Source organism: Delphinapterus leucas, chromosome 15 (assembly GCF_059928025.1).
Source record: "Delphinapterus leucas isolate spDelLeu-1000000601 "Yukka" chromosome 15, BTC_Dleu_Yukka2, whole genome shotgun sequence".
NCBI lineage: Eukaryota > Metazoa > Chordata > Mammalia > Artiodactyla > Monodontidae > Delphinapterus > Delphinapterus leucas.
The window spans coordinates 23700527-23713906 of record NC_143143.1 but is presented as its reverse complement, the minus strand read 5'-3'; the positions used below and the strand labels follow the sequence as shown (position 1 = coordinate 23713906).

The 13380-nt window shown below is 39.0% G+C and overlaps 1 protein-coding gene across 12 annotated transcripts in view; it reads right to left on the bottom strand.

Annotated features, from left to right (window-relative positions):
- The window catches only part of SMG1 (SMG1 nonsense mediated mRNA decay associated PI3K related kinase), a 96960-nt gene that overhangs the window by 28375 nt on the left and 55205 nt on the right, over positions 1-13380 (bottom strand). For all 12 annotated transcript variants that reach the window (XR_016387801.1, XM_089896093.1, XM_089896094.1 and 9 more), the window contains 11 exons: positions 12916-13036; positions 9492-9740; positions 8878-9162; positions 7584-7728; positions 6982-7120; positions 5837-6067; positions 5550-5727; positions 4726-4887; positions 3731-3948; positions 3274-3428; positions 1411-1633 (listed from right to left, as the gene is read on the bottom strand). Coding sequence is in view for 11 of the 12 variants with exons in the window: in XM_089896093.1 (XP_089752219.1) it covers positions 1411-1633; positions 3274-3428; positions 3731-3948; positions 4726-4887; positions 5550-5727; positions 5837-6067; positions 6982-7120; positions 7584-7728; positions 8878-9162; positions 9492-9740; positions 12916-13036 (2106 nt within the window). In the remaining variant the exon portion in view is untranslated. The remainder of the gene's footprint in view (positions 1-1410; positions 1634-3273; positions 3429-3730; positions 3949-4725; positions 4888-5549; positions 5728-5836; positions 6068-6981; positions 7121-7583; positions 7729-8877; positions 9163-9491; positions 9741-12915; positions 13037-13380) is intronic.

The following is a 13380-nucleotide window of genomic DNA, read 5'->3' as shown; positions in this document are numbered from 1 at the left end:
AGTACTCCCCCTGGGAAGGGGGTGGGGGAAGGACTGGGATCAGCAGATGGATGAACAACAAGGCCCTACTGTATAGCATCGGGAACTATATTCAATATCCTGGGATAAACCATAATGGAAAAGAATGTAAATCTATATATATAAAAGAGTCACTGTGCTGTACATCAGAAAGTAACGCCACATTATAAATCAACTATACTTCAATTAAAAAAAAAAGTATTCTCCTTGTCTCCTCCTCTGGATTTCTTGGTTGATTTACTGAGAAGAACACAAAGAAGCAAGAAACTACTGCTGGAACACGAGAAAACAAGTTTTGGCTAGGCCACACATAATAAACTTCATCCTTCATGTTAGTGCTCTTATCTTGTGCTTCTAAGGCATTTCCCCTGAATTTAGCATTTCCTCTAGTTTCCTCTACTTTGCATTTACTAGTTAAAGTCAGGTGTATTTTTTGTCTCTACACTGTATCTTTTAATAGTTTTTCCATTACTAAAGTTAATGAAATCAGTTAAGAGCAATATAGGAAAGGGATAGGAAAAGAAGGGATAAGAAAAAAAGCTACAAGGTAGCTTAAATAGACTCCCCTGGTGGCACAGTGGTTAAGAATCCTCCTGCCAATGCAGGGGACACGGGCTCGAGCCCTGGTCAGGGGAGATCCCACGTGCTGCGGAGCAACTAAGCCCGTGTGCCACAACTACTGAAGCCCGCGTGCCTAGAGCCTGTGCTCTGCAACAAGAGAAGCCACTGCAATGAGTAGCCTGCGCACCGCAACGAAGACCCAACACAGTCAAAAATAAAATAAATAAATTTAAAATAAATAAATAAACAGGCTCCCCCAACTAGTGCTGCTGTTGCTGAAACATGTGAAAACCAAAGAACATACAGAATTAAGGGGACCAAAACATAAAAGATAAGGATTCTCAAGTATTTAATTACACTAATCATCCCTCAAACAGGCTATGCAGAATTGCTGTCAAAGAATTCCTTATAAAAATTGATGTTGTTACGTGTGAATATTTTGTCTGTTAGAAATACTGAATACCACTCCACCGAGAAAAACTACATAGGTCCAAGATTAAATTTCTTAATCTTTTATGAGAAGAATATAGCAGGCAGGCAGTATTTAGCTCAAGGCCACAGCTCCCTCCTTGTCTAATTTCTTACAGTATATTCTTCCCTGGTGTGAACCCTCAGTAGATTAAAGTTTACCACCCTAGGCCCACTCACCCTCAAATTCTTAAAAATGAAGAAAACACCTTTCTCTATATTCTTTACAAGCAACTGACCACTGGCTGCCTTGCATGGGCTTAGAAAGTTCTCTTGTGTTCTAAGTAAAAAGAGTCCCCTTACTTAAATTTTTCATCTCAGGGAATTTCCTATTTCAGTAGCTTTCTTGAGATTTTTCTGTACCTCTTTAAATGGAATCCAGCTGCTTCCAGGCTTTGCAGGGTTTGATGGTGTCTTCAGCTTTTCTAGGGCATTTTCTATTGCATCACCGTAGTTATCCTGAAACCACTTTTCATGAGGTGTTTCTGCAGGGGCCGCCGTGATGCTCCTCACATGCTCCAAAGCAAACACGATGGGTTTCATCAAAGCCGTGTGCTTCTCCCGCATGATTGCAATTTTCTCTTCTCTGACCAGAAAGACGTAAAGAGTTCAATACAAACAAGGAACAATTTAATTGTCAAGTGTAAATAAACAGTATCAAAGAACAGTCGAAATAAAGTAATAAAATATAAGCAAGGTAACTGACTAAAAACAGCATTGCAAAAAATCCAGCATATAAAAGAGGCGCCTTCTCTTTTCAACAAGTGGTGCTGGGAAAGCTGGATATCTTTTTGCAAAAGAATGAAGCTGAACTCTTACCTTTTACTATATGTCAAAAAATAAGTCAAAATGGATCAAAGACCTTAACATAAAAGCTAAGGCTTTATTTAAAACTCTTAGAAGAAAACAAAAGAAAAAATTGATAAACTAGGCTACATCAAAACTAAAAAGTCATGTGCATCAAAAGACATTCTTTTTTGACTTCCCTGGTGGCGCAGTGGTTAAGAATCCGCCTGCCAATGCAGGGCACACAGGTTCGATCCCTGGTCCAGGAAGATCCCACATGCCACAGAGCAACTAACCCCATGTGCCACAACTACTGAGCCCACGTGCCACAACTACTGAAGCCCACGCTCTGCAACAAGACAAGCCACCGTGATGAGAAGCCCGCGTACCGCAACGAAGAGTAGCCCCTGCTCTCTGCAACTAGAGAAAGCCCGCGTGCAGCAAAGACCCAAAAGAGCCAGGAATAAATTTTTTTTAAAAAAGACTTTTTTTTTCACTCGAGAGTGAAAAAGACAATGCATAAAACAGGGGTAAAATATTTGCAAATCATGCATATGATAAGGGATTAATATCCAAAATATTTAGAGAGCCCCTAAAACTCAACAACAATAAAACAACCCAGTTCAAAAATGGGCAAAGGATTCAAATAGACACTTCTCCAAAGGAGATATACAAATGCATAAGCACATGAAAATATGCTCAACATTATTAGTCATTAGAGAAATGCAAATCAAAGCCACAAGATACCATTTCACACACATTAGGATGTTACTATCAAAAAGACAGAAAACAACAAATGTTGGCAAGGGTATGGAGAAATTGGAACCCAGTTTACCAGTTTCTCTACAAGTTAAACATAGAATTACTATCTGACCCAGCAAATCCACTGGCTCACACACAATTAAAAGCAGGGACTCAAACAGATATTTGTACGGTGATAGAAGCATTGTTTACAACAGCCAAAAGACAAGAGCAACTCAGGTGTCCATTGACAGATGAGTGCATAAATAAAACGTGGTATATCCATACGATGGAATGTTATTTAGCAATAAAAAGGAAGGAAATTCTGATACATGCTACAACATGGAATGAACCTTCAAAACATTATGATAAGTGAAATAAACCAGACACAAAAGGACAAATACTGTATGATACCAGTCACGTGAGGTACTCAGAATAGTCAAATTCATAAAGACAGAAAGCAAAATAGTGGTAACCAGGGGCTGGGGATAGGGGAGAAGGGAAGTACTATTAAATGGGTACGGAGCTGTTTGGGATGATGGATAAGTTCTGGAACTGGACATCACACTGTGAATGTACTTACCGCAACTGAATTGTACACTTAAAATTAGTTAAAATGACAAACTTCATATGTATTTTACATTAAAAAAAAAAAAAGAGGCAGCTATGTTTTTGGAGTGTAAGTATATGAAAACATACTTGCGTAAGGTATTGTTGTTCTGGACTCTCTTCACCTCATCTTCCAGCTGCTGAATTCGTCTCAGGACATACATGTGTTGCTGTAACAGAACTCCCAACCAGAGCTCATCCCAGAGAACAGTGACCCTGCGCAGCTCAGCCACGAGCATCTGAACCTGCACACACGGCACATCCAAATATGCTCATCTACAAATCTACACACAGCACAGTTCTGCAAACACTGGATATTGCAAGTGAAATGTGTGCATCTTGTTCATTAACCAATTAGAGAACCTTGATCAGTGATTCTATCAGTAAAGATTTATAAAACCAATTTTGGTTATTTTAAAAGCTTTACTCCTTGAATAATATTTCTGTAACAGTTTTATGGGTTTAGTTTTTAGGTGAGTTTTTTTGGGTGGGGGGGTGGTGACAATAAAAATTTATTTTAAAACATATGAGTTGGTTTTTTTTGTACCTGTAACACCATAGTTGGGTTTGCAGAGGACAGTTTATCTACAATTTTGCTGTAGCAATCCTGCATCATGGCTTGGTCTTCATTCAATCCACTTTTAGGCTCATCCTTATTGCTATCTTGAGAAGCAGGAGGACTTCCTCCCTCACATTCAGAAACTAGCAATTCTTCTCCTTGAATATTGCCAAGTAAAGTTGGAATTGCAGAGGAAAATTTATTTCCTAAAGTGAAATGGGAGAATAAGGTATAATTTGGATACTTCTCCATGTGCATATGTTGAGTTAGGAAAAACATCAATAATGTATTTGATCCCAGAGCACTCATTTAACTAATTTTGCCTTCTGTGCACTAAGCTGACCAAAGATCATGGATATTTTGCCTTTTTACAAGTTCAGCTTCTATATTTATTAATATTATAAGCTAATAAAAGATAAATGGGGGGGCTTCCCTGGTGGCGCAGTGGTTGAGAGTCCGCCTGCTGATGCAGGGGACACGGGTTTGTGCCCCGGTCTGGGAAGATCCCACATGCCGTGGAGCGGCTGGGCCTGTGAGCCATGGCCGCTGAGCCTGCGCGTCCGGAGCCTGTGCTCCGCAATGGGAGAGGCCACAACAGTAAGAGCCCCGCGTACCGGAAAAAAAAAAGATAAATGGGGGAAAATATAATAAATGAGTCTCAACAAATAAAGTGTTCCCCCAGCCAGAGTCCAGAACTTATTTTCCATCCTTGTCTGCCAGTTAATTCAGCTAGGTGAACCTGAGATTTCTCCAAGCCTTGGTGGGTTACTGTGAGACTGAAGATATCAAGTAAAGCACACATCCTACTGCCAGACATGGTAGTTACTCACTCAATAAATGGTGTTATTATTGTTACTATTATTATTATGGAAAAATTACAAACTCTATCAACTCTGGAACATAAAGCTCAAAAAAATTTACCTAACAAACGTTGTTTGCAAACTCATTTATACTTAAAGTAGCGGTATTTTAAAATTCCTTACCTGAAGCCTGTGATTCACTACTAAGCGATATGGTGCCCACTATTGCAGGATACAATATGAGATGTGGGGAATCTTGAGCCACACGGCAGAGAAGGTTACAAATACTTTGGCGCACATACACTTCAGGGTGGTTTAAGCGTGAGAAAAGTTGTGGAATAATTCCTTCAGGATAAGAAAGAAAAATACTTTAAAGTTATTAAAAACAGTCAACATGGCGGAGGCAAAAGGATAAAACTTGATATATGTCAGCATTAGTTCCAAGAACCTCAAATTTCTCCCTGTGATAGCAAAGAACCATACACAATAGTTCTTGATTTGCAAGTTTAGTTAGGGTACAGAGCTATAATCAAAATCCTAAGCAATTCAAAAATGTTATAGAGAAATATATTTTCGTGAGTGCCTGTAAAAGAAGGCAGAAACAGACAATTTTTTCAAAGGGTATATGAAAGTTTTTGAAACTTATTCTTACCACTCTCTCCAAAATTCCTTTTGTATATAAAAAGCTTCCGCCTCTCAGCCTTCCATTTCTCTGAAAGGTGGGAGGGAAGTGGTATAACAAGCAGTCCAGAGTGTCCTATGAACTAATATAGCTATTTCATAACACACTCAAATAGTAAACATAGAGGAACTTTTTTTTTTTGGCCACACCACTTGGCATGTGTGATCTTAGTTCCCTGACCCGCAATTGAACCCATGCCCCTCTGCAGTGGAAGCGCAGAGTCTTAACCACTGGACCTCCAGGGAAGTCCAGGGAACTTTATTTTTCAACAGTCTTATTATCTTCTACCCAGAAATAATTTTTCCTGAAACATTTAGACTATCACCTCTCCATGGCGCAGTAGGTGTTGTTTCCAAGCCATGTTCCAGATACTGCCTAAGCTCTCCAGCATGCTTCACAAGCAATCTGAGCAATCGCAACGTGGCCATCACAATCACGTCGTCCGTGCTCTGCTCTGCTCTGTGACTTAAATGTAGCCGAGGGTCATCTTCATCTAAAGGAATCTAAGGATGAAAAACAAAAGGAAAAAATAAGACAATTCAGAATAATGTTTCCATCTACGAGAAAAGAAATTTCAAATAAACTTTCCTAACAGAACACTGTGCTACCTACCTGACCAGCATTGAGTTTAAGGAAAGTAAAATATGCACTGCAAGATAGTTTGTACAGGCTGAAGATTCTATCTACAACTTTCCTCCACACTTTAATAACTCCTTCTGTTGCACTTTCATCAAGTTCTGAAAGCCATGGGCAGCTTGATATTAACTGACGCCAGATAACATCAACCATGTCATCTTCCTCATTATCTTCACTTTCTGTTATCTGAAGTGTTATATCTTCATCCTGAAGAAAAATAGGGCAAAAAAAGTTGCTATTTTTGGGCACAAATTAAAAAAGGGAGAAAGGTACGTGATTTTCCTAATATATGCAAGCATTTTCTCATTTATGAAAGACCAAAATACTCCACATTTAGTGTTATACATATTAAATCAATGTTACTATGCTTCTCTTTATGATATACTCACTAACATAGCTAATGATGAAGGATATAAGCATTTAGCAAAGATCAAAGATTTTGATTTGGGGAATTTAAATGCTTCAGAGTTACAACATAATACTCTGCCTGCAGAGAATTACCTTACTCTGTCTACAGTACTGCACATGTACTTAAACACCAGCTTTGACAGACACTGATATATGCTGAAGTCTAGAGCAAGAACTAAGTCAACACAGTTTTATCTCAGCAAATAAAACGCAAACTTCTAAAGTCTACAACTAAATACTTAATAGTTATAACATTCTAGAATTCATAGAACTTTGAGAGGGGAGGGAGTAAATGCTACAGACCATCTAGTCAGCTGGTTTTCAGCTATGGCTGTATATTTAGAATCACCTAGTAAAACTTCAATAAACCCTCCCATCCCCAAGACATACACAAACGTTCCATCCAGAATATGTGGAGAAGGGCTTAGACACTGGCATATTTTAAAAGCTTCCAAGCCAGTATTAAGAATTTCTGATCAGAAGAGCAATTAAAAGAGAAATCTACATAAAACAAACTTTGCCTTTTTTAACAGGACCCTAAGGAAATGACTTGATTTCTCAAGAAATCACACTATTCTTATTAGAAAAATACTTTAACTCACTTTCATCTTATCAAAGTTTCATTTGAAACAAAACATTTAATCAAGTATATGTGATTTAGAACAGTGAACTTGACACTATTTCCCCCAAACACTGTATCATGTTTTCCTTGCCTGAATCCCCGCTGGCCGACAAACAGCCTGACCAAGAATACCATATATTCTCTCTTTTTCTTCTTCGGTTATAGTGTCTGGGAGCAGATTCTGAACTTCAGCTTTTTCTCTAGGCAGCAGACGAACACCTTCTCCCTGACTATAAAAATAAAACAAATCATCAGTATTTCAGCAACCTAAACTTTGCCATGTCAGCAGAGATTTTAAATCTCTAGTTTGTGGGCTTCCCTGGTGGCGCAGTGGTTAAGAATCCGCCTGCCAATGCAGCGGACATGGGTTCAATCCCTGGTCCAGGAAGATCCCACATGCCGCAGAGCAACTAAGCCCGTGTGCCACAACTACTGAGCCTGCACTCTAGAGCCCACGAGCCACAACTACTAAGCCCATGTGCCACAATTACTGAAGCCCACACCTAGAGCCCGTGCTCCACAACAAGAGAAGCCACTGCAATGAGAAGCCCGCTCACCGCAACCAGAGAAAGCCCACGTGCAGCAACGAAGACCCAATGCAGCCAAAAATAAATAAATAAATAAAATAAATTTATAAAAAAAAATCTCTATTTTGCAATGCATTAAATAAATTACACATTTCAACATACATACCTAGCATTGTCAACCACCTTTCTGCCCCACCTGTAAGCCCAACTAGCCAACGCTGCCCAAGATTTGGCTACTTCAGGCGCCTGTACTGAAGATAGGTGATACAACTGTCCCAAAATGAAGTCAGGTTCTCCAACTCCAATATGTACTGCCGTAGTGGAGAAAAAAATAACAATGTCACATTCATAAATTTCTACTGGCATTCCCATTAACATTTTAGGATTTTACTATCTGCAAATAATAAGTTCTATAATGTTATATAGTACATAATTTGATAAAGCACACATTTGTATTATGCTTTTCTAAAAGGCTAATATGTTGAAATGAATCACTCAGCTTCCCAAGTAAGCTTAAATTATCACCCTGTAAAACACATCAATGTCTTTCATGATACTGAACTTTACGAACAGTTCAGGTGTCAGATGTGTTCTAGAATGTCTTGTATTTTGGATCTGACTGGCCATTTCCTCACAATTAGATTCAGCTTAAACATTCTGGCAAAAATGACAGATAGGTGATGAGTATACAATTTCATTCAATCAAAGATTCATGAGGTAAATATCTTTATTTCCAGTTTAGAAGTGAAGAAATCTCCTGCTATAGTGCCACTTGCCAATATGAAGATTTATAATGATCACAAGACATATCCCTTGTGAATAAAGATGCCTACAGTACATAGATTAGAATTACTTAGTAAGACCAATGTAAGTAACTACAATTCTAGGCTTCACAACAACAAAATGAATGACATGAACAAAATTCTCATGTTTCAGCAAAAAGGTTAGTTATCTCCCAATCTGTAAAACCTGGACAATGGTGCCTACCATAACAGGCACTCAAACACTGAATGAATTAACTATCCTATTTGTCGAGTACCCTTCTGTTACTAGCACTAGTGTCAGGATGTGAAACTTGAACCTTTCTGTAGTTTCTGTGCTCCACCAGTCAACGGGACCAGAGGCCACTATTCTGTAACTTTGTTGTTCCTCCTAGCATGAGGTAGAATTTTAGATATCACAGGCAGGACCTTACTGCCAGGAAAAACATCAAGGTCCATAAAAGCACCATGAACTGGGGAGATGGGAAGTATGGCCTGGGAGGCGGAGTTCAGTGACTTCCACAGTGGCATCAGATGCTAAAGAAATGTGCTTTAGTCACTTCTGGGCAACATAATATACTAAATTTCCACAGAGACAGTTTTTGTGGCCAATTATAGCCTGCCTAACACTGTGAACTTTAAAATAGGGGGAAATAACTTCTAAAATTAATATTTTAAAGCTAATCAAACAAATCCTACCTGTAGATTCGCTCTCGATCCGAGGATACTCTTCTTCCATTGTATTAACAGACGGTAGTTCAATTAGAGTGAGTATGTTTTTAGATAAAGTAGAAAGACCTGTCAAGTTCTGCTGTTGCTGAGCTCTGTAAACCTGTTTCAGCTGCCCTGAAATTTCCTTCCATTCTGCCTGGATCCATTTAGCCAATGTCAGAATTGACTTGGCAACAGCATGTTCAGCCTTGGCAGACTTGCAGAAAGATATGGCGCAGGAACTCAACATCTCCATTGCGTGTGTTGACTGGCCTATAAAAAATCAAAACACCAGCCCTTAGAAGCCTTAGAAGCAAACAAATGACATTCTTTCAGGATAAAGTAATATTTTAAATTCAGTGATAACCAATGATCTCTGGAAACATTTCCTACTTTAATAAACAATAACAAAATTACCTCTTTTAAAAGCACCAAATTGCAGAGGTAAGTCAATTACACATAACTTACTCTTCAGGACCCAAATTTTCTGCAACAGTTGAAAAAAATCAACTTTCCTATTATTGCCTTACACCATACACAGTAACATTCACACACATGATTTTTATTATAGTCGTGTATTAATCATAATTCATTTTACTAACCTGCTGTATATAGCAATTTGGTTTTTTCAATGTCAAGTTCAGGCCCCCATTTTTCATCCATTTGACCTTGAGTTGATAGTTTTTTAAAATGCTGGACCAAATCCTGCGCAGTGGTGGTCTTTCCCAGCTGAACCTCACTACACTGTGCCAGCAGTCTTGTTGCAAGTGACACATTCCCCCGTTTTCTAGCAAATTTTGCTGCTGTTAGACCTAATTCCATGAGATGGCTTCTAATTGGAATTGTTTGTTCTGGAGAGAAGAAAATGTTTTATTAGTCCTTGCCTGGTCTAATCCCAGATTGCAGAGAAACATGGCCAAAAAGTTGCTTCCCCAACTATTCCCTTCCCCACTACCTCCCTAAATAAAGATAATTCGTTTTTCATCATCTTTAAATCCCTAACAGCTAGCATAGTGCTTGGCATACAATAAACAATAAATGTTTGTTAAAATAAATGTATACAACAGAGTAGACAAAAGTAAAAATCGTTCAGTATAAGAAATTTAACTTTTGGGCTTCCCTGGTGGCGCAGTGGTTGAGAGTCTGCCTGCCGACACAGGGGACACGGGTTCGTGCCCCGGTCTGGGAGGATCCCGCATACCGCGGAGCGGCTGGGCCCGTGGGCCATGGCCGCTGAGCCTGCGCATCCAGAGCCTGTGCTCCGCAACGGGAGAGGCCACAGCAGTGAGAGGCCCGCGCACCGCAAAAAAAAAAAAAGAAATTTAACTTTTTAGCTTCTGAATCGTTTTAGTATAAAGAGCCTAAGCCAAAGGGTGAGGAATCAGGGTTAAGGCTACACCATCCCCCCTTCTTGAGTAAGTACCCTCTGCCCTTCTACCATGCCATTCTCTCCTGGTTTACTCCTACCTTTCTGAAGAATCTTTCTCAGTCTCCTTCTCATCCACTACCCATCCATTATAATTGGTGTTCCTCGGGGTCAGTCCTAGGCTCTCTACTCTACTCTGCATACTCTCCCTGGACAATACCATCTGCTCCTGTGGCTTCCATTACCATACAAATGCTGATGACTCTTGAATCTTTATCTCTAGCCCAGACCTGACATCTGAGTCCCACCTGCCTACCAGTCACCTATACTCAGGTATTTCAAAGGCACTTTAACCTGTGTTACATGGAATCCGTTTTCCACCACCCTCCAAAGCTACTTCCTTCTCTGTTTTCTCTTTCTCAGGTAAAGGCACATGATCAACTTGGCTACCTAAGCAGGTGCCTGGCAGTCATCTTAGCCTTTACTTTCAATCCTCATATCACATCTGCTCTTTTCTGTCCCTACTGCTACTACCTTGGTTGCCTTTAGCAGGGACTTCAGCCTAACTGGTCCCTCTGCCCCCAGCCTTAGCCTCTTCTAATTCATTCTCCAATCTGCAACTGAACTGATCGTACACAAAGGTAAATCTGAACACTTAACTTCCCTTTCAGGCCTTCCCACTGTCCTTCCGATAAAGCCCCAACTCTGAAATCTGGCTTAAGAGGCACTGATGCTTACACTGCATTCTAATCTCAATCTCACCCAGTTTCATCTCTTCCCATTCTCCCTTAGGTGAGAATTGAGAATTGAGTCATCTAAGAATATTTTACTACTGCTGCTGGACTTCACACATGATATTTTCTCTAACTAAACCAGTCTGCCTTCTTTCTCATCTCTACCCGCCCCTTGGTCTCAGCTTAAATGTTACTTCCTCCCCAAGTCCTTTCTGATTCCTAGGATTAAATCGGTGCCCTTGCTGTGCTATTTTAAGCACCATGCATGTGCACTTCCATTTAGCACACCATATTGCTGCTCCTTGCTTGATGACAATTTTCCCTGCTAGACTCCAGAATCTCTTTGGTCCTAGGAATGCAGAAAAAAGGCTTGTCTTGTTCACCATTACATCCCAACTTACAGCAAAGTACCTGGCACAAAGCACATATTTTGACAAACACTTGCTGAATAAAGAAAGAAAAATAAGGAGGAGTGAGGTTCTGTCTCCAAATGTAACTACTGGGTTACTGACTTTTTCTTCTCAGTTTTAAAACTTATTCAATATGGGAAGGATGGGAAAGGAGATGATATTTGTATTCCTATTATATGCCATGCTCTGTGCTAGGGCTTTTATATACCTTGTCTCATTTCCTATAATCCTTACAAGAATCTCATGAGTGGGGCAATCCCCATAACTGAAAAGCAAAGCGACTCAGAAGTTTAATGACTTGCCCTAAGGTCCCTCGATTTGCAAGTGTTGGGCTAAAGATCCAAACCCAGGTCTATCTGGCACTGAGGGTCCAAGTGAGTCACAGTTGCCAGTAATCACCCTGCACTACAAGTCCATATCCCAGCATTGGCTTACTTAAAATTTAATACTCAAATTTATTCGGTAACCCTAGCGACCACATTTTTGACTAATTCTACAGGATTCTGGCAACTTTTCTGTATTAGAGTGAAAAGGAAATTGCTAATATCCCTTTAATATGACATTTCTTTCTTAAATATGAGACTTATGAATATTGATACAAATACTAATTCTCTAACTATTCAATTGAAGCATTTAAAACATTCACGGTACATTGTATCTGACAAAGAATTTGAATCCAGAATATTTAAGTCTTATGACTTCATTAAAAATGGCTAAGAGTTGAACACTTATAAGATATACAATGGCCACTATTCAAATGAAAAGATGCTCAATATCATTAATCATCAGGAAAATACAAATAAAACCACAATGAGATACTACTGTATTCACTCCAGTGACTAAAATTAAAGAACCACTATAGCAAGTATGTAGATGTCAGAAGGAGTGTAAAATGTACAATCACTTTATAAGAAACTGCCGAACTACTTCAAAAGTTAAACCGTATGACCCAACAATTCCAATCCTAGGCATTTACTTAAGAGAAAGGCAAATATATATCCACCCAAAGACCTGTACATGAATTTCACAGCAGCTTTAGACATAATAGCCCAAATTTGAAAACAATTCAAATATCCATCAAAGGATCAACAGATAAACAAACTGTGGTATATTCATACAATGTATATTCATACGATGTATATTCATACAATGGATACTACTCAACTATAGGAAGGATGGCACTACTGACACATGGAACACAGGGAACCTTAAAAAATAAAATGCTGAGCAAGAGAAGCTAGACACAGAGCATACTGTACCATTTATAAAAAAAACTTTAGTAAAGATGAGTCTAATCTATAGTGATTGGAAGCAAATCAGCAGTTGCCCAAGACAGGACAGATGGGAGAAATGACTGGCAAGAAGCATAAGGAAACCTCTGGGGGTGAGATAAGTATGCTATATCTTGACTGAATTGGTGGCTACACAGGTGAAGAAATGTCAAAAATCATGAACTATACACTCAAAATGTGTAATTATATCTCAACAAAGCCATTTTTTTAAAAAAGCGAATTACCTTTTATTTTCTCCAACAAATGACTCTGGTACATGGTATATCTTAATGCCTGCATCCACGGCCTGACATCATGCTGTTTACATGAACGCAAAGCTTCACTGAAGAGTGGGATAAGACAGTCCTGCCAGAGAAAAACCAAAACTACTTAATGTAAACAGGCTCCTTATATGACCCCACAGGTCAGCTACTTCAGATCTACTCCAGATTTATCTATTAAACGCTCCCCTTTCTTCACTGTATCTTCTAATTATAAGAGAAAACAACACGCTAAAGAGAAAAACCTATGTTTTGCCAAAAGAAAAAACTTTTTTCAGAATATTAAGTCCAATTTATCATTGTACTTATCAATAAAGCAGTCACATTTTTATAAAAAAATAAACAGCTCATTTACTATAAAGCAGAAGCTAAGTTACAGAAAAACATAAAACTACTGCTTCATAAACAGATTCTCAAAGATTATTTCCT